The following is an 18,510-nucleotide window of genomic DNA, read 5'->3' as shown; positions in this document are numbered from 1 at the left end:
GAAAGAGTAAATTGCATATGGCCCCTGTAATCATACCAAAGCAAAATAAGCATTCTCAGTTAAGGCTACTTACCTGCCATGTGCCAGGGACACACATCAGAGATATTCATGCACTGAGGGGTGGTAGTAGAGTGTCAGCAGTGTGACAAGGCGACAGTTCTTTGCGAGCCTCCAGAACAGCACGCAGCAGCAGCAGAGTGCCTGCAAGGTGTCACCTACTCTGCCTCTCTCATTTGCTGGGAGACAGTTCATGTTTAATCTCTACAATCCCCAGGCAAAGTTCTGCTATCTGAGAGGGGAAGAAAGGATCGAGATAAAGGTTTGTCTTACCTGGGAAATGCCGATAAACATCCAGCGAGACGAGGAGGACAGCTCCTCGGAATCATCAGACCACCGGCTTGTCCGACGCAAAGACACCAAGCTGCAACCCGATAGCGCCGGGGCTGATAAAATATTGATGCCGCGGGGACACTGGCTGTGTGTACAAGGGCTCTTACATTTTTAAACAGGTGCTACACAGCAATAGGACGCATAAAATCAATACTGTTACCCTCGCTGCGGTTCTTGTAGAAGAACGGTTCTTTTTCTGTTTTTTGGTGGTTTGTTTCGGTGCTGACATCTCTTGTTTGCTGATGAGATGGGTGTCCTTGGGCTGATCTGAAAGGTTGTGATGTTGAGGAACTGAAGTCTAAATATGCTCAAATATTTTCCTAGTCTAGTGTAGAAAGCATGGTTATTGTTTTTTTTGTTTTTTGTTTTTTGTATAAATGAGCCAAATCACTTTCAAATCACTTTAATGTACCTTTAATGTACCTGGTCAGGAGGCTACTTCCTGCAACACAGACTTCCAGAGCTGCATTCTGTTCTCTTGTCAGACTGCTCTGCCTTTGCCCCGCCCTGTTCTGAAGTGAACCAATTGGCATGGAAGCGACGGCAGCCCCAGGGCCGCCTAATGCCGATCGGCGTGCAGTCTTGGAGGCGCGTTTTGCAGGAGATTGCACGCACGTCTCCGCATGATTGACGGAGCTCTGCTTAGCCATCGGTCTCCCAGTGGTGATCGCCGCTAGGAGACTGTTAGACGGCAAAACCGCTGTCTTATAGCGCTGCAATCTAAGGCGGCGTTGTACTGGGGACAGCCGTGTGAACACGGCTGTCCCCCTGGGAGAGACAGGAGTGATCCGCTGTCATGAAGCCTATGACAGCCGATCGCTGTAATTCGCTGGCTGTGGGAGGGAGGCTGTCTTAGAAAATTAAAAAAAAAATTATTGAAAAAAAAAAAAAAAAATATTTATGAAAAAATAAATAAACATACTGGGAGAGATCACAGCCCACCAACAGAAAGCAAACATACTGGGAGAGATCACAACCCACCAACAGAAAGCAAACATACTGGGAGAGATCACAGCCCACCAACAGAAAGCAAACATACTGGGAGAGATCACAGTCCACCAACAGAAAGCAAACATACTGGGAGAGATCACAGCCCACCAACAGAAAGCAAACATACTGGTCTGGTTGAGATCACAGCCCACACATAGCTCCCAACTGTCCCTTTTTCAGAGGGACAGTCCCTTTTTGGGAGCCCTGTCCCTCTCCCTCTTTCACCCTCATTTGTCCCTCTTTCAGGACTTTGTTCCTCTTTCTATGTAAATATATATATTTATCTACAAAAAATGTGTTTGATTGACTCTAAAGTTTATTCCCAACCTTTAATTTTATATATTACTCATTTTAAAATGTTAATATGAAGGAAAATGAACCGGGATAGAAAGGACCAATGTGGTTAGAATTATAAAGCAACATATTTTTCTTATGAAATCTTTATGGAATGCGTGACTAGAGGCGTGGTCAGGGGTGTGGCAGGGGCGTGGCTTAAGTGTCCCTTTTTCTCATCTCAAAAAGTTGCGAGGTATGGCCCACCAACAGAAAGAAAGCATACTGGGAGAGATCACAGTCCACCAACAGAAAGCAAACATACTGGGAGAGATCACAGCCCACCAACAGAAAGCAAACATACTGGGAGAGATCACAGCCCACCAACAGAAAGCAAACATACTGGGAGAGATCACAGCCCACCAACAGAAAGCAAACATACTGGGAGAGATCACAGTCAGCCAACAGAAAGCAAACATACTGGGAGAGATCACAGCCCACCAACAGAAAGCAAACATACTGGGAGAGATCACAGTCAGCCAACAGAAAACAAACATACTGGGAGAGATCACAGCCCACCAACAGAAAGCAAACATACTGGGAGAGATCACAGTCAGCCAACAGAAAGCAAACATACTGGGAGAGATCACAGCCCACCAACAGAAAGCAAACATACTGGGAGAGATCACAGTCAGCCAACAGAAAGCAAACATACTGGGAGAGATCACAGCCCACCAACAGAAAGCAAACACACTGGGAGAGATCACAGTCAGCCAACAGAAAGCAAACATACTGGGAGAGATCACAGCCCACCAACAGAAAGCAAACATACTGGGAGAGATCACAGTCAGCCAACAGAAAGCAAACATACTGGGAGAGATCACAGCCCACCAACAGAAAGCAAACACACTGGGAGAGATCACAGTCAGCCAACAGAAAGCAAACATACTTGGAAAAATTACAGCCCACCAACAGAAAGCAAACATACTGGGAGAGATCACAGTCAGCCAACAGAAAGCAAACATACTGGGAGAGATCACAGATCACCAACAGAAAGCAAACATACTGGGAGAGGTCACAGCCCACCAACAGAAAGCAAACATACTTGGAAAAATTACAGCCCACCAACAGAAAGCAAACATACTGGGAGAGATCACAGTCAGCCAACAGAAAGCAAACATACTGGGAGAGATCACAGATCACCAACAGAAAGCAAACATACTGGGAGAGGTCACAGCCCACCAACAGAAAGCAAACACACTGGGAGAGATCACAGTCAGCCAACAGAAAGCAAACATCCTGGGAGAGATCACAGCCCACCAACAGAAAGCAAACACACTGGGAGAGATCACAGTCAGCCAACAGAAAGCTCTGTTGGTGGGCAGAAAAAGGGGGGGGGGAGTATCACTTGTGCGGTCCTGCAGCAAGGCCTTAGGGCTCTTTTCCACTAGCAATCGCTAGCGATCACGCTGAACGCTAGTGATTGCGATTCAGCAAAAGGTAAAAAATTCCCGGCGATTTCCCGACGTTTACGATCGCGATTTTGCTATGCTATGCACTGCATAGCAAAATTGCGGCAATAATTGTTCCGCCGTGCAATTGCGATCAGGCAAAAAATGAATCGCGTTAGTAGAAATGACCTACCGCGATTCCTTTGTTAAAAGCAAACTGTAGTGATTTGGAAAATCACTAGCAGTTTGCGTTTTTGCGATTCAGCCATCGCAAACGCCTTAGTGGAAAAGAGCCCTTAAAGCTGCAGTGGCCTATTTTGTAAAAAAATGGCCTGGTCACTAGGGGGATTTAAGGCCGTGGTCCAACCTAAGGTGAGAGGGAGATGGAGGCCAACATATTTATTTCCTTTTAAACAATGCAAGTTGCCTGGCTGTCCTACCGATCTTCTGTCTCTATTTATCAGAAGAAAAGTATGGATCCGCACACAGACTTATGCAGGAACAGTGAAACCTGTATTGTCCCATCACACACGCACAATAATCTGACCGTATGCTTATGATTGTTTCGGGGCCGGTGAGGTTCCCTTTATCAAAGCTATAACAGACATACATGTGCAACCCAAGTGCTGCAAACAATATATACCCAAAATGCTGACATAGTCAATTAACACAATAGGTATTGTCAATCACAATCACAAAGCTGTTATGCAAATGAGCATTCAAAACGATTGAAGGAGATACCTGTCAATCTTTGATAGTCACTCCCCCAGAGTTGTTACAATGCAGTCTCCAGTGAGGGGGTGTGGCAGCTTTGGGAGAAAGATTCTGCAAGGACTCTGTTTCCCTCATGGCAATTCCCACCATCTCCGCTTGTCCTCTAGGGGCAGGGAGCTCCCTCCTGTTTCATGGCAAGTAAGGCGGAGGTCCCCCTTCTGCACCATGAGCAAGGCAAGGCTCACATCTGATGGGAATGGTCTACCCGTGATGCGTCCAAACGGGCGCATCCACGTAATCGCAAGCGTGATGGCTCGCTCGTATCGCGTCCAATTATGTGCATCTGCGTAACCATAGACATATCCCTGCTCATGGCCTGCAGTTGTTTCCGTCCGGAAATATCCTCTGAAGTATCTGGTGGTTGCCTGGCAACCATATGTCCAGTCCATTGCCCATATCACAGTATCGGAGGGTCTTACGGATTTGCAACAATGAGGAAGACCACCGCACACAACTTGATAGGATGACTGAGAGGTTTCTTGAGCGAGGATATCCCTCTGATGTGTTGACAAAGGCTAGGGTGAGAGCTAGGGAGTGGTGGACGGAGGGAAAGGACAACATCCTGACCCAGACCGGTATCCCCTTAGAGCACACATTTAGTCAGCTGTCACGGACAGTCAAGACCATGGTCATCTACCAATCCTGACTGCTGACCAATGCATAAGTCTGTGTGCGGATCCATACTTCTCTTCTTCTTACGATTTCCGAGGATCCTGCACCAGCAACCGCTGGATTAAGGTGTGTCTTTTTTTTTCATATGAAGATTTACACTGTCTCTATTTCTGCCACAAGTTGCAAATAGATTTTCAATAAGTTTCAGCATGAAATGTATTAAAAAATCTATTGAATCGTGCTACAGGATAGCAGCATTGTGCCCCAGAGCCAGGCTGTGTGCACATCCCATGACTCATGAAGGTAACATTTTGTAGACTATGCTTACTAAATTCTGGTTGGAGAGTTTGCCTGTCAAGCATACTTCCAAAAACGTGACACCAGGGGCGTAACTAGACATCACTGGGCCCCCCTGCGAAACTTTGGATGCCCCCCCCCCCCCCCCCCCCCGCGCGCAGAACTTTGGATGCCCCCCATCCCCCTCGCTGTCTACACCGGAAAACTGAGGACCAATGTGTTTTCCCCATGCAGATAAAAACACTTAGACTTAAAGGAAATGTCAGGCAATCTATGCTACCCCTAGATCTACTTACCCAGGGCTTCCTCCAGCCCCTTTGCAGCCGACAAGTCCCCCATTGCAGCTCTGCTCCCATTACATACATACACACACAGCCGTATTATTTTACTACATGAGAGCACATGCTATATGGAGAAACAACAATGACATGCTGTACATAACATATATTATTCACTGAAACTTTGGCAAAACATTCAGAATGTCACTGATTGATACTCTTATTAGGGGATCTTGGACTCAGTATGATGGCCCATACTCACGAGGGACTTTTGTCGCCTCAACACGCGGCGCGCGCGTGTTGCGGCGACAGGTCGCCCGTGAGTATGGGCCGTCGCACGCGCGCGCACCTCGAACTGTCGCCCGCCGCTCTTGTCGCCATGCGATTGAAAGTTTCAATCGCATGGCAACAGTCGCCGCCGCACCTCCGCCGCAACTGTCGCTAGTCCGCGTGAGTACGCGGACTAGCGACAGCAACCTCCATAGAGGTGAATGAAGCTTCCGGCGGGGGGAGGAGGAACGTCGGCGACAGCTTCCGTCTCGCCGCTGGTCCCTCTTCCGCGTGTGTACGCGGAGGGACCTGGAGAGAAGCTGTCGCCGGCCTGTCGCTAGCACGCTCACGTGTGCTGGCGACAGGCCACTTCTGCAGCCCGTGAGTACGGGCCATGAGACAACAAGCTCTCAATGAAGCAGCAACAGTAAGACATCAATCTCCACTCTGCTGTGTTGTAAAAGTAATTAGAGGCCATAAGGTCATTAGCCTGTGTGATAAGAATCTAGTGGAAAAGGGGAAAGTCTACAACTTTTTTTCAAAATGTGACTCTATTCTTTGTTAGATTGTACATGCAGTCATCAGATCTTTGCAGCAGTGAGAGACAGATGTTTTTTATGAACCCTAGGGAGCAGGGACAGTGTACAAATTCCAGAGTGTGTATGAGTCCTTATCTGTGTTGTGGACACATGAAAACAATATAACAATGGTGCGAGAGCAGAATACGTTTCTTCTCTCTGTGCCCTTAGCTGTCAGTCTCTCAAACTTTTCCCCCCACGGGCCCCCTGTGGCTTCTGGGCCCCCCTGCGGAGGCATCCCTTGCAGGGTCTATTGTTACGACATTATTTGCGTTGCAACATGCTTGCTTACCACACTATGGGGTATATTAGGCAGTAAACTGCGCTAAGCAGAATTACCTGCGTAAAGTTTTACCACATAATGAGTAGAGCAGAATACAATACATCACATGAAATACCTTACACTCTACGCATTGGGCTTGATTAACTAAACCGTGATAACTCAAAGCACGGGCGTGCTAGCGTTTTTGCGCGCATTTTCGAAAACGGAGGCAAAAACGCTAGCGCAGCCGTGCTATGCGTTATCACGGTTTAGTGAATCAAGCACATTGTGCGTAAGACTTAAAGGGGAACTTCGCTGCGGCGAGGGACAGATTGGCTGCCAGGGATTGGAGAAAGGCCCCGGGTAAGTAGATCTTTTTTTTTTTTTTTTTACACCTCGCACCTGTCCTATAAAAGAGCTCAAATCACCTGACTGTAGTCACCGTCTGATGTTCCCAACACAGCCTAGGGCCACTCTTTAAGGAAGCCAATCCACCTCCACGTTTTTTTGTTTGGAGCGAAGGAAACAGAGTACAGGAAGTATAAGAATCCTGTTAGATTTTACAAAAATTTTAGAAACCACTTATCTGCTGCATGCTTGTTCAGGGTCTATGGCTAAAAAGTATTAGACGCAGAGGATCAGCAGGACAGCCAGGCAACTGGTATTGCTATGCTTAAAAGGAAATAAATATGGCAGCCTCCATGTCCCTCTCAGTTCAGGTGTCCTTTAAAAGGAAATAAATATGGTGGCTTCCATAGGTCTCACACCTCGGGTTCCTTTTAACCTATACAGTAGTTAGAGCTCTGATGGTGAGCTGGATGTCTCTGTATTCAGTCTGCTGTCTTGTCTTAAAACTTTTTTTGTAGTGAAACGTATACTTCAACTTTACTAAGTTTTTAAAAGGTCACTCACAACCGTTTTTCGTTGATCACAAACAACTTTTATCTGCTTTTATTTTTCCAGCTCTGATGCCGTCTCCGGTCATGGTCTGACCCTGGAGGAGTTACGGAAAAGCTTCCAGTACCCACCGATAGACAAAAATGGTAAGTTGTAAAGCAGTTATGGACATAATGATATAATCACCATGTTTTTCTGTATCAAGAGGAGCGCTGAAAAGCCGGGATGTTTATTTCGAGGCCAGAACAGCGCGTTACTTCAGTCAAAAGCCCTAGACTGCTGCTCTTTAAATAAATACATCAGAAGTGCTCTCAGAACGATAGAGAAAAACAACAGATCATCAGGAAGATTGAGAATGGAACAAACAATCCAAAAATAAACATTTTTTTTTTCCATAATTATTAACCGCTTAAAGGGACTCCGAGCAGTGCAGAAACTATGGAAAGATGCATACCATTTTGAAGCTCTCTTTCTCCTCTTTCCAAAGATATATAAACCGCCACCCTACGCTTTCTAGTTTTCACTATTTTTGTGATCGAAATTGCGGCCTCCGCGATTTTGATCACGAAAATATCGAAAACTAAAAGGTGTAGGGCGGCGGTTTATGTGTCGTTGGAACTGCCCGGGCAGTTTTCTTTGATGGGGCGGAGCTTAGATAAAAATGTAGCTAAAAATGAGACTTCTATAAGAAAAACAAAGGTCTGATGCTGTGAAACTGTTAACGAAATACCAAGCCTTTTCAGTGCTGCTGAGTAGATTTTTACTCTGGAGGTTTACTTTAAGGAGGCACCGTTCGTAGTGACATATAGTATAGTAGAATGCAGTAAATTATTCAGGATACGCACTTTTATGGTAATTCACTGGTTTCAGCATCAGAACCACTTCCTATATCTATATATTTCTGTATATTGGTATGTAGCCCCACCCTCCCAGTGATGCTTAGCCTAGGCTGTTTAGCTAGGCAGGAGACCAGGCATTATTTTCACTGGCTTTGGAACTTTCAAAAACCCCAAAAAGACGAAAGATGTTGCCACCAGAGGTAAATTTCAAAATGTAAATCAGGGAGAATGCTAGTATGCACAAGAGCCTGCAGCACACCATAGGTAGATAATTCAAAAAGACAGGTAGAGCAACTGACGCGTTTCAGACTCATTGGGCTCAATTCTGGTAGCTATGTGAGGTAAATATTTTTTGTAGGTAAAACACCTCATGATTTTCCTCTTCTTTTATCAATTCTGATAAGATTTTTCTCCATTTCCGAACATGAGGTAAAACATGTGGTAAAACATGAGGTAAATGCATAGAGTGAAGTAAAACATGAGGGATTTCAGTGGTAAGCATGCAGCAAATAAGTAATAGTCTTTAATTGTCTTCCATAAGTTAGGACAGTCTCTGGAAGATGTTTTTTTGTTTTTGTTTTTTGAGGAGGGAAGGCGTATCTGATTATGTAGCAACCTATGAAAAGTAAATTTATAGGCATCCATTATAAAAAAAAAAGATCCAGCTCATTTACCTTTAGAGGCTCGGGGAGGGGGAGGGTGTAGGAGCACTTTTAGAGGTGTGTGTGTGGGGGGGGGGGTCGGAGCACTTTTAGAGGGTGGGGGAGGGGTCAGCACTTTTAGAGACTGGGGGTGTGAGTACTTTTACTTTTAGAGGCTGGGGGTCTGGAGGGGGGGGGGGGGGGTTACAGCACTTTTACTTTTAGAGGCTGCTGGGGGGGGGGCCTCGGAGCACTTTTAACCAGAGGAGGAGGGGGGGAATCTGTGTTTTCCGCAGTTCTACTTAATTTTTTTAAAAATAGAGACTGTGGGTTGGAGCATTTTTTTCACTTCTTTTTCCAACCAGAGGTTGGGGAATGGAAATGTTGAGGGGGGGTGGGGGCGCAGCAGATGAAGGATTGTACGGGGTTTGGAGCACTTTTTCTTTTTTAAAACAAAATGGAAGCTTAGGGGGGATTCGTTGGTCAGATCACTTTTACTTATTTCAGCAAAATATGGGGGCCCTGAACACAGAACAAGCTGAAAAGGCTCCAAGTTATGTGACAGATATCACAATTCTGTCACAGCACTGCATTTATCATGTGGTAGAAGTAGGTCTAATTATGTGAGGTAAAAGACATGCAAACACGCACCTTATTTCACTTCAGAATTCAAGTGTGAGGTATTTCACTACTAAATGCCACACATCTTTAGTAGAAAATTACCACATGAATTACCTCATGAAATTACATGAGGTAAAACTTTACCTAAACTACCAGAATTCAGAAGTTGATTTCCCTCATGAGGTAAAGCCAATTCCATGAGGTAATTATTTACTAAACGCTACCAGAATTGAGCCCATTGTCTTTAATAATAGCTCCAACTAGCTATGACTAAAGACCCACAGGTCTATAGGGACCCCTGTGACTCCCCCCTTTCAGTGGCTATGGGATGGTGTCACAGTCAGGAGGATGTCAACCAGGGGCTAATACATGGTACACAACAGAGCATCGTATCTCACCGGTCCAGTGCGCCTCCTTCCTCCTTCAGTCATTACATACTTGCCTGTGAGAAGGGGAAGTGGCACTGGTGAGGAGAGAGAGGAGTGCAATGAGGAAGGAAGTCAGAAGAGGGAGTGTGGCGCTGGACAGGTGAGACATGGTCTTCTCTGCTGCATAGTTGGGAGGAAGCAAAGACCACCTTATACAGCTATCTGGGGCTGGGGGAGGGAACAAACATCACCTAATAATGCTACCTGGCGGAAGGGGGTACAAAGGATACCTAATATTGCTCTATGGGGGGAGCACAAAGGCCACGTACTACTGCTATATGGAGGACAGAGGGGCTCACAGAGAGGCAACATAGTTCTGCTGTATGGGAGATGGGGGCACATAGGTTGCCTAATACTGCTATCTAGGTGAGTCTGGCAACACAGGCCACCTAATACTGCTATCCTATAGAGGAGAAGAAGGCCCATGTTCATTTTTCCCCCCAGGCTTCCTTTCACCTATTGCCAGCCCTGCCTATCCTGCTGTAAACTGTGTGCAGCGCTGTATGTAGTCTACAATAAAGGGATGTAAATTGTGGATCTTGTGCAGCGGTCTTTCCTTCTGCAGCGATACAGTATTGATTCTGCAATTCACGCCTGGTAGAACACCCCCAGCCTCCATCGCACGCGGCTACAGGTATTGATTGCAAGTTTCCCCACAGTGCAGCTTCACTGCTGAGCACCCGGCTCATCACTGTGCATGGCAGATGTGTCTCCGGTGTGGGAAGATAAAATGATAGATAAAAAGAAATACATTTTCTAGCAGGGTTGTTTTTACCTGGGCAGCTCTTTTATTATCTGGTATAAAATAAATCACTTGCAAAGGACCTAGTAGTAATGGTGATTCAGATGCTTAAAAATGTGAGTTGATGCAAATGTTATGTTAAGTCCATGCAAATAAATGCAAAACGGAATTGGGATTCAAACTGCGCAATCGCAGAATGCTACCAGTAGTGAGAGTGCGATTACGAGAGGCGTCCACCGTGCATGCGCAGCAGCCCACGACCCAGTCGAGGTCGGCAATCATTATGGAGGGGGCAGTGGCAGCCTGAAGAACGGCAGAACTTCAGCGCTGGACCAGGTAGACTTCTATTGGTTGGAAGAAGCCCCAGGTGAGTAAAGCAAAACTTTTTTTTATCCCCCCCTTACATATCCTGTAAGCATGTATCCTACCTTTTTTGCAAGTTTTACAATCCGTTTGTTAAAGTCGCATCCCACTCCTCACCTATGGGTTGCAATGGTTGGGGATGTGGGGCTTTATGTTAAAGCTGCTGAGCAAACTGTTATCTGCTCTCTGCAGTCATGTGACAAGCAGTACAGGGAGAGGAGGGATTATTAACCCAGGGGTGGGAAAACTTTTTTCTGATCGGGCCACATTCTTGAGGAACTTTGAACCTGCTACTCTCTCTCTTTCTCTCTCTCTCCCCTCCTCCCTCCCTCCAGACTTCCTGCAGAGATTTGCTTGTACCTCACCCAATCACTCGTTCCAGTAGCGATTGGGTGAGGTCATGTGACGCGGTGTTACTTAATGACGGTGTATCACATGATGCTGTAATTGCCATGGCAATCGCTTCTAGAACAAATGATTGGGTGAGTTACTACTTGCATGTCAGCTGCACGCAGTGGCGTAGCTAAGGAGCTGTGGGCCCCGATGCCCCCAAGCACTCTATACGTAACAATTGTTACGGCGCACCAATACCTGCCTATGGCACCTACAGTGTCTGAGATGCAGGAAAGGGATGGGGATTGGGGAACAGATTGTTAATAATTACCAGTTACCACTATTTAAAGTATCTATAGAAGTGATTATTAAGAGCACAGGACCAATAGAGAGCTAATACTGTAGTTGAGGTAGGGCCTCTCTGGCCCAAGGGCCCCTGATACAGTCGCAACTCACAACCTCTGCAATCCATATTGCTACGCCCATGACTGCATGGACAGCGGGAGAGAGAAGGAGAGAGGAGGGGAATGCAGCCTTATGTCAGCATGTCGCCTTTATGACGCCCTCAGGCCAAAGGTGGCCCGTGGGCTGTGGTTTGCCCGCCCCTGAATTAACCTGACAGATGCAAGGTAAATTACACAAAAAGAATAGCAGCTCAGTCTAGCAGCTCAGTCTAGCTGTCAAAATAGTAAGATACCAGACAGTCTCCATACTCATTTGCATACTATTTTGGCAGTTGGATGGAGCAACTCAGAGAATCCTTTTTAAAACAAATGAAAACCCTGAGAATCCATGAGGTGATGGACTAGTCCAAAACCTGTTGGCTCTGATTTTAACTGCTTACTTGTTTTGCTGTAGTGATCCTTTAAGTATCAGCAGCCCTACACCCTTTATCTCCTTCATCCGGGCTACTTCACACAATCAATTTTTTTAACCACTTTCAGACCACATTAATTTACATCTATGCCCTGTTTATGAATGCTTATTCCTGCCAGGCCGTAGATTTCAATTACCGCGCTGCACGAGCCCGTCACTACCGCCGATCGCGCTGCTCTTTCGTCTCTGCAGGCCACTTGCTTTGCCATCGCTGTGATATGATTTCATTGACTCCTGACCCCTTGATCAATGTGAGCGAATCTCATTGGCTCACGGTGATTGCAGGTTCAGGAGCCAATTAAATTGGCTCCTGACTGGGTCACAAAGCTCTGTCGTCATAGCGATGGCGGAGTGAGTGGCCTGCAGCGACGGGTGAGCTGCGTGAACAGCGAGAGCGGCAGGTCCATGCAGTGACATGTCAGTAGGCCCCGTTTTAGGTACCAGCTGTCTCTGGTCCTTAAGGGGCCAGAGACCACCGGTACGCAAGTAGTTAAACAGAATATATAGCTGCAGAAGCCTCATTTGATACAACTGGCAAGCACTGGGCCTCTGCTGACTTGGCTGTAAGATGGTATATTTAGCGCTGCGCCCGAAGTCGGACTTCACTATTGATTTTATGGCTCTCTGCTTGAAAATGCGGCCGGCTTTTCAGCGCAGAGCTTTGTCTGCAGCACTGCGGTGACTCTGCTCCTCTTCATTTGACAGGTTACGTGTCGGATCCCATGAGCACCATGCGTTTTCATAGTTGCTGCAGGAGCAGCAGTTTCGAAGACAGTAACTGACAGATGGAACCGTTACAGGCGACGGCCGCATCCGCGGTAAAAGGGCAAATGCAGCGCCACCTGACATCCCGGAGGGAAGTGTTTACACACAAAGATCCTCTCTTTTTTATTTATGTCAGATAATTCATTTTTATGTTCTTGTTTTGTTCTTTTTCTTATTACGAGGCGGTGCTGTGAGACTTTGTCAATTTTCACTTGCTGCAAAAAAAAGGAGCAGCTTTACCTAGCAGAGTTATTCTATCAATTAGTCTAAACTAAACAACGGTGTGTTTTGCAACAATAAATAACTGTTGTGTGTTTTATGTAAACTTCTGTTGTGTGTACTCAGATTAAAAACAAACAAACAAAAAAAAAACATGATTTGTGTTAATGCGGAGTTCCTCCTCCCTGGAGGCGCCCTTAGATGTGATGTGTGGAAGTGGGAATGTCCTCTGGATAAAACATACAAAATTGGCTCACCTTTAATAAGAAGGGGTAGCCTAAATAAAATGATACAATTTTAATAGAAACCAGACACTTGAATGATGATGCGTTTCAAGGACCGCAGTCCGCTTCCTCAGATCAAATAATAAAAAGTGTCTTAATAATACGATAAAAGCGCATGGTCAGAAATAGTACATTTGATCTACAGCCAATAGTAAGCAGCCAAAATGACAGTCAATCTCTGTGTAATCAATTCAAATTTTCCACCCTGCTCGGATGATAGAATTTTGGTGTTCAGCCTGATGTCAATCACTTTTTATCGATCAAAAGGCCGAACGTGTTTTTGAATTAACCATTTTATTTTGGAATGGGATGTGAACCTGCCTAGGTTGCCTGGTGGATGATCAGGGCCGGATTTATACTCTTTACCGCCCAAGGCCATTGTCACCAGATGACCCCTACCCCCTTTCTCTCCAGCATAGGTAGCCAGATGACTCCCTTTATCCCCCCTCCTCTTTCAGTATCGGTAGCCATCAGCGTCACTCATCTCTCCACTCGCCTCCAGTGCAGACGCTTCCTATACTTTCCGTCTCCAATGCTGCCCAAGTCCATAGCAGCTGACCACAATGCAAACGTGCGCAGAGAGCAAGGTGGCTGCTGCACAGGCAGCTAGCAGAAGAGTACCGCAGTCAGGCACTCGCCTGATCTCCCTGCATTGCAGCATTTGCAAGCTTGGAAATGCTGCACCAGTTTAGCCTGCTGCTTTTGTGCCCTTGGTCCTGTGGTGCCCTAGGCCATGGCCTAGGTGGCCTTGGCCTAAATCCGGCCCTGTGGATGATCCTACACTGCACTCCATATATATTATGTGATTTACCACCATAGCATCTACTGAAGGCTGAAATATGAAGCCTATATACATTCCGATCCAGCAAACCTCAGCTTTCAAATAACTGAGGTCATTTTATTCAATGGCACCCTGGGCAAAAATGAATGTGAGAACCCTTAAATTTTCATACTGCACTGACAGTAAACTGGTGACCTCTACAGTCTCTGACTTGGCCCTGGTCAATTGGCCAGCTTGGGAAGTTCTGGCCCTAGTTGTTTTCCTATGAGAGCAAAGATAAAGGGAACCTAAAGTGAAATAGAAGTAAGCAGTTTAAAGCCAATGGGAAACACTTGAAAAAAATCAAAGGGCAGATACTTACCTAAGGAGAGGGAAAGCTCTGTATCCTGTAGCGCCTTCCCTCTCGTCTCCCGGTGCTCTGCTTCAGGCGGCAGCTCCTCCGTTCAAATCCACCGGCGCAGGGGACTTCGGAAGTCCTCCCAAAGACAGGCGGCTCCATACTACGCATGCACAAACGCGAGAGTGGGCGATCGCACGTGTGCGCAGTATGGAGCGGCCTGTCTTCCAGAGCACTCGGGCTCTCGAACACTTCCGATCCAAAGTCTTCCTCTCGTCGGCGGAGATAGCAGCATTTGACCAAATTGGTCAAATGGTTCTACGGGTGAGCCAGCACTGTAACGGGCAACGGGAGAGGACAGAAAAGGCTCATTAGGATCCAGAGCCTTCCCTCTCCTTAGGTAAGTATCTGCCTTTTGTTTTTCCTTTGGCTTTAACATACCTCTGGCTTCTCCCAGCCCCCTGTAGTTGTCCTGGTCCCTCGCCATCGTTCCACTCTGTTCTATTCAGCCTCCAAAAGCTCTCTAACTGTTCCAGTCGAGTTCTACTGTGCATGCCACGTATTTCTACACCCCAGTAAACTTCACTTTAAGATCGGGGCACAGATCTACGTATTTGTTTACTTACTACCGCAGTTCGTGATCCCGGGTGCGCTTCCCATTTGCTTTTGACGCAATCCAGCTGTTCAGTGATCGGTGAATGGGAACAGCTTGTTCCCAAACCCAATCAGAATGTCTGTAATGAATGAAAGCCGGGGTGACCAAGACAGCGGCATTCATTCACAAAAGTGACAGTAAACAGATAACAGTTCCTGTGTACTGTTTACAGTACTCAGGAACTAAATGTGGTGACATCTTGTGGCCAGAAAGTAAAAATACACCCACATACACTATTATGTATAAAATATGTGGGTTTTATCTACAATAGCACATTTTTATTTTTAAACTATAATGGTTGAAAACTGAGAAGTTAGGATTTTTTTTTCAATTTTTTTCCTTCATATGCATATAAAATAAAATAATTTTTAACTAAAACTACTGTACAAAGAATTATATAGGAGAGAACAGAGGCGCCAAAAGGATAAAAGGGGTTTTAAATGAGCTTAAAAGCCAAAAATTTGGTAATTAGAGGAGGCAGTGGTGGACTTACCTCCTCCAAGCAGACACAACACGACTGTACATTCAGTCTATTTATTAACGAACCTCAGAGGTGCCGAGTGTTGTTTGTTTTGCTAGATGCTGTAACTCCTTTTTCTATTGCCTGAGGAAGCGGATGCTGTCCCGTGAAACGCGTTGCTTTGTTTTATCTTGAGTTCGTTAATAAATAGACTGAATGTACAGTCGTGTTGTGTCTGCTTGGAGGAGGTAAGTCCACCACTGCCTCCTCTAATTACCAAATTTTTGGCTTTTAAGCTCATTTAAAACCCCTTTTATCCTTTTGGCGCCTCTGTTCTCTCCTATATAATATTGTATCCACCCTGGGTGGAGGGCTGCGACCCTTTTCTACTATCTACAGAGAGCGACTTCTTATTCCTGAGTGGGGTCAGGATAATCTCCCCACCTGCCTTTACAGTGGTTGCCTATTGGTGACCCATGTTTGTGAGTATAACAACTATTACTCTTTGTCATTACCCCCTTTGTCAATACATACTACATTATTGGGGCTCTTGGTGTTCCTCTGTTTATCTCGTTTACTGTACAAAGAAAACCTAGTTTGTCCCGCAAAAAAATAATACATAGATCATTTCAGTAATAGATTCCAAGTAGGCCCGACACCACGACAAGGTATTATAGCTCTTAATACTTTATTAACAGCTCATGCCATGAAAGCAACGACAGACTGCTGTTTCGGCCATGCTTGGCCTTTGTCAAGTTGCACAAAAGCATTACACAAATAAGTGCCCAACATACCCCTACATATACAAATGAAACACACCCACATAAGTCAAAAGACCAATCACAATAGGTCAGCAGCAGAGGACCTGATAGAGAACTTGGAACACAATGTAGCAACCAATCAAGTCTCATATATTCAAAAAGTCACTCACCAATGCCGATAAGACAGAAACCGCCGCTCTGCCATAAGAACTGAAAGCGTTGCAGCGCTCATAACTGCCACTGTCCCGTTCGGGAAGCCGGAAGTGACATCATGGTCACATGATTTCTGCCGACCAATCACTGCACCCAAACACTAGCCATTCAACAGGCAGAGCAGCGCCGGCGAGCAGCGGTGGGGGAATGCGACAACCTGTCGCTATAGTTACAAAGTAAACAAAAAGCGAGTATATACTCATGCCCACCGCTCGCCAGAAATTCAGTCTACATCAGCAGAGGGAAATTCTTCATGCTGCTACCTGGTAAGAAGATAAAATGTATATATAAAAATACAAAAAATAAAATATAAGAGCAAACACCTCTTCTAATTAATTACGCAGAGAAAGCTATCATCTGAATAGATTAAATACAAAAATAGTCTAAATAAGTTAAATACAGAAACATAAATCTAATTATCTGTTTAAGCCTGCACTCCCCATGGCATCAAGTCTCCTGATCCACCCTGCTTCTCGCCAGAGAAGCTCTTTAACCCGATCACCCCCTTTCCAATTTTTTGGCACCCCATCAATTGCCATTACCCTCAGTTGAGCAACATTATGGCCACATGCTGTAAAATGCTCGGCAACTGTCTGCCCAACTGTGGAATTCCTAATTGCTGTTTTATGGGAAGAAATACGACTTTTCAAAGTTTGTGTCGTCATCCCAACATATATAAAACCGCAAGGACATTTAAGGAGATGCACGACATAAGTAGAATCGCACGTGTATCTCCCTCTCACATAATAGGTGGTACCTAAAGTGGGGTGTTGGAACTGGTTCCCCCGCAGGACACTGCCACACATGTGGCAGGACATGCAAGAAAACATCCCACTTTTACCCACCTGAGCCTGCGGCTTGGAGTTATTGTGAGTACGCAATTTGTCCCTAACAGTGGGTGCCCGACGAAACGACATAAAGGGGGGATACCGGAATTCAGGTACTCTCGACAACCCGTCTCGCAAAATGTGCCAATGTTTGCGTAAACTTCTGGCTAACATTTCACTACAAACATTGTAAGTAGAGACAAATGGAATGCGCGTACTTTGTCTCTGTTTGGAACGACGGGAATGCGTATCGCTACTTAGACAGTGGGCAGGATAACCACGACATCGAAATTTATTTGCAAGTTCCGCCTTGCGCATCTCACAAGTTGCAGGCTCGCTGACAATCCTATCTACCCTCACCATCTGACTACGGGGAATACTGTTCTTTACCCTTTCAGGGTGAAAACTCTGAAAATGCAAGGTTGAATTTCTGTCTGTGGGTTTGGTATATAAATCGGTAGAAATCGAAGCCCCATTCCGACATACCAAAACGTCAAGGAAGGAGACACAATTTACATCCCAATTAACAGTGAGTCGAATGGGTGGACACTGGTCATGGATCTGGCGGACAAATTCGCCCAAAGTAGAACGTGGCCCCCTCCACACGCAAAAGACATCATCTATATACCTCCACCAGCACACTGAGTGCCGGCGGAACAGGGGATTCAAGTAGACAAATGTCTCCTCGTATAATCCCATATACAAATTTGCGTAGGAGGGGGCCACGTTCGATCCCATGGCAGTGCCCCGTAATTGACCATAAAAGCGCCCCTTAAACTCAAAGTAATTAGACTTCAAAACCACTTCAAGCAAAGAAATCAAAAATTTGCGTTGCTCGACCGTGCAATCAGTGCAAGTCATAAGGTACCAATCGATAGCCTCTACACCCCCATCATGAGGGATGGAGGTGTAGAGGCTCTCCACATCCAGAGTAACAAACACCATATCTGCCTCCATAGCTGGAATAGATCTCAAACGATCCAGAAACATACTAGTATCCTTAAGATACGAATCAATGGATCTAACAATTGGCTGAAGAATACGATCTAAGTATTGAGCGAGTGGCACAAACACAGAACCCACCCCAGCCACAATAGGATGCCCAGGAGGGCGTACGAGTGTTTTATGAATTTTTGGTAATATATAAATATGTGGCGTGGAGGGGTTCTGTGCCTGCAAGAACCTGTATAAATCCTCGTCAATAATACATCCATCCAATGCTGCCTGTAAAATTTTTGATATAGTGGACTGTATACGGTGTAAGGGATCAGCATCCAACAATGTATAGACTTC

General features: G+C 45.7%; 1 protein-coding gene across 3 annotated transcripts in view; it reads left to right on the top strand.

Annotated features, from left to right (window-relative positions):
* Nucleotides 1–13,071, top strand: part of TNNI3K (TNNI3 interacting kinase) — a 409,379-nt gene extending 396,308 nt beyond the window's left edge. Inside the window, exons 24-25 of one of the 3 annotated variants that reach the window (XM_068239216.1) lie at nt 7,139–7,218; nt 12,621–13,071. In XM_068239216.1, coding sequence (XP_068095317.1) covers nt 7,139–7,218; nt 12,621–12,697 — 157 coding nt within the window. In that variant the 3' untranslated portion in view covers nt 12,698–13,071. Of the gene's footprint in view, nt 1–7,138; nt 7,219–12,620 lie in introns of those variants that run through there. The other 2 variants (XM_068239218.1, XM_068239219.1) reach the window with 2 other exon arrangements.
* The last annotated feature ends 5,439 nt before the right edge of the window (nt 13,072–18,510 follow it).

The sequence above is a fragment of the Hyperolius riggenbachi genome, chromosome 6 (genome assembly GCF_040937935.1).
Source record: "Hyperolius riggenbachi isolate aHypRig1 chromosome 6, aHypRig1.pri, whole genome shotgun sequence".
Classification (NCBI taxonomy): Eukaryota; Metazoa; Chordata; class Amphibia; order Anura; family Hyperoliidae; genus Hyperolius; species Hyperolius riggenbachi.
This window is presented reverse-complemented; position numbering and strand designations above follow the sequence as displayed.